Source organism: Aplysia californica, unplaced genomic scaffold (genome assembly GCF_000002075.1).
Source record: "Aplysia californica isolate F4 #8 unplaced genomic scaffold, AplCal3.0 scaffold00034, whole genome shotgun sequence".
Taxonomy (NCBI): Eukaryota; Metazoa; Mollusca; class Gastropoda; order Aplysiida; family Aplysiidae; genus Aplysia; species Aplysia californica.
The window spans coordinates 1115937-1118308 of record NW_004797304.1 but is presented as its reverse complement, the minus strand read 5'-3'; the positions used below and the strand labels follow the sequence as shown (position 1 = coordinate 1118308).

Sequence of the window (2372 nt, the reverse complement as noted above, 5' to 3'; positions counted from 1 at the left end):
GATGATGATGATGATGATGATGATGATGATGATGATGATGATGATGATGATGATGATGATGATGATGATGATGATGATGATGATGATGATGATGGTGTACTGACCAGTCGTCCGTTCCTTTTTCTATTCATCTATAAACATAGTACGCTGTCCATACTCCTGTATTGCCCTTCACTATTTTTATGACTAAACAAACTGCAACTTCTTATACACTATCCAGCAGCATTATCCCTAACCCTGCCTTGGGCAGTATTCTCAGTAGAATACAGCCACTAAGACCAAAAGTATAGATTGGTAGTAACCGTTTCCATGCGACCGTAGAAACTATTTAGATCATAATGATATTATAGGAAGCAAGGTGCTTTGTCGCTGCCAGCCAGGGCCAATCCAGGCTGAGTAGGATTATGTACCTTAGCTGAAAGGCGGAAGTACTCGATAGACATGTTCGTGTCGTGACGTGGAGGAATCAGGCGCTCGAGATGATAATTGATATTTGTTCACTCATAGGGCAATTTTAAGTCTCTTTTTTTGGGGGGGGGGGGAATCCAACACCTTTTATATCTTTTTAAAAACATATTTTAGCTCTGTGTGGATTGTATTGAAAAGCATTGATCAAAGGCACAAAAAATATGAGTTTTCAGTTTTCAAGGGCACTCAAGCTTTGGAAATCACCAACATTGGCGGCAATTTCTTGCTAATTGACACCAGACGACCTCCACCTCCTTCAGTCGCAAATATCTCTATTTCTATTCAAGATACATGGTAATTTTATCATCAAAAGCTAGACAAACCAACAGGCTTTAAGATAATACCAACAACTCCATATGCCCCCCCAAAAAAATTAAACAGCGCCTGATTCCAACTTGTCATAACAATATATAGGCGTATCATAACCTCTCCTACTTGGGAAAGGAACTCGCGGCTTAGTGGATGGCACCTCATCCCAAATATTTACAATTAGGGTGACTGGTTGTATTACACACATGGGAACAGGTACCAACCAACAAGTCATGCTATTGTCTTAACCACTTTGTAACTTATAAAGCTGTCTAACAATGGGTTAGCAACACTTATAAGCGAATAGGTGTGTGGTTGTGAGGATATGAAGAGAGAGGGGAGACAGAGCGGGGATGGGAGAGAGTCTTGCTGATGACGATTTTGTTGTTGTTTCTTTGTGAGGGGGGATTGTTTTGCATTGTTGGGTTTTTTTGGGGGTGGGTATTTGTTTGTTAGGGGGAGTTGTTTGTTGTTGGGGTTGGGTTTTTTTTTTGCTGTTTTTATGTTTGTCTGGGGTTTGTTTATTTGTTGCTTTTTTTGGTTGGTTTTTGTTTTTTGTGGGGGTTTTGTTTGTTTGTTTGTTTGTTTGTTTGTTTGTTGTTGTTGTTGTTGTTGTTGTTGTTGTTGTTGTTGTTTGGCTGGGCTATATTTTCCTATAGCTTCAGCAATGGACATTCTTGTTTTCCACCTGCAGGCTTCTAAATCACGTAATATCAAATGTCATGCTTCACAGACTAGGCAGAGATAAAACTAGGAATAAATATGTGTTATTTAATAGACTAGACAAATACAACGCTTGGAATAAATCTCTTACTGAATAGACTACACAAAGACAGCACTTTGAATAAAAAATCTCTTGTTGAATAAATAGAGAAAGACAGCACTCAGAATAAATTTCATTTGTAGACAAAGACAGCTGACTTACTTTGCTTACTTAATCCTTCCTCTTGTAGGCCTACCATCAAGGGTGTCGAGGGGAGAAAGAGCGTTCGGTCTCTGGCAAGCTAGATATATGGTTTGGCTGGGCGGGAAGTTGTGGGTCTTCAGGGTATCCTTCACACCCTCGATCTAGGTCTTCCTTGATCTTCCAGTTGCCTTGTACCCCGACATTCTTCTGTAACGGACAACGGCAGCACTCGGAATAAATAACTTACTGAATAGACTAGACAAGGAAACTTGAAACTCTCCTCAGAATTCGCTTTCTTGGACAACAAACCTCATTGGTACCCCCTGAAGGAGCACGTGACTATGCAGAGCTTTGAGCTACCCAAGTCCACAGTGGCGCCCCCCAAACCGGCGGGAGAAAACAACGGAAGGCCAAAGTCAAGGTCACCAAGACATGGGAAGAAGCATGGCGTCTCTTCTTTGGTATGATGTTGCCCGTGTAAAATCATAACTTATATTGTATTGTTTATTATTCTGTTGTTTTCTATAACAAAAAGAGGGGAGGGGGTGATGTTGTTGTTGCTGTTGTTGTTGTTGTTGTTGTTGTTGCTCTTCTTCTTCTTCTTCTTCTTCTTCTTCTTCTTCTTCTTCTTCTTCTTCTTCTTCTTCTTCTTCTTCTTCTTCTTCTTCTTCTTCTTCTTCTTCTTCGT

The 2372-nt window shown here is 40.4% G+C and overlaps 1 protein-coding gene across 1 annotated transcript in view; it reads left to right on the top strand.

Moving 5' to 3' along the window:
- The window catches only part of LOC101859762, a 26746-nt gene extending 24566 nt beyond the window's left edge, over positions 1-2180 (top strand). The window contains exon 9 of the mRNA XM_013091349.2: positions 1970-2180. Coding sequence (XP_012946803.1) covers positions 1970-2151 — 182 coding nt within the window. The 3' untranslated portion in view covers positions 2152-2180. The remainder of the gene's footprint in view (positions 1-1969) is intronic.
- Positions 2181-2372: the final 192 nt, after the last annotated feature.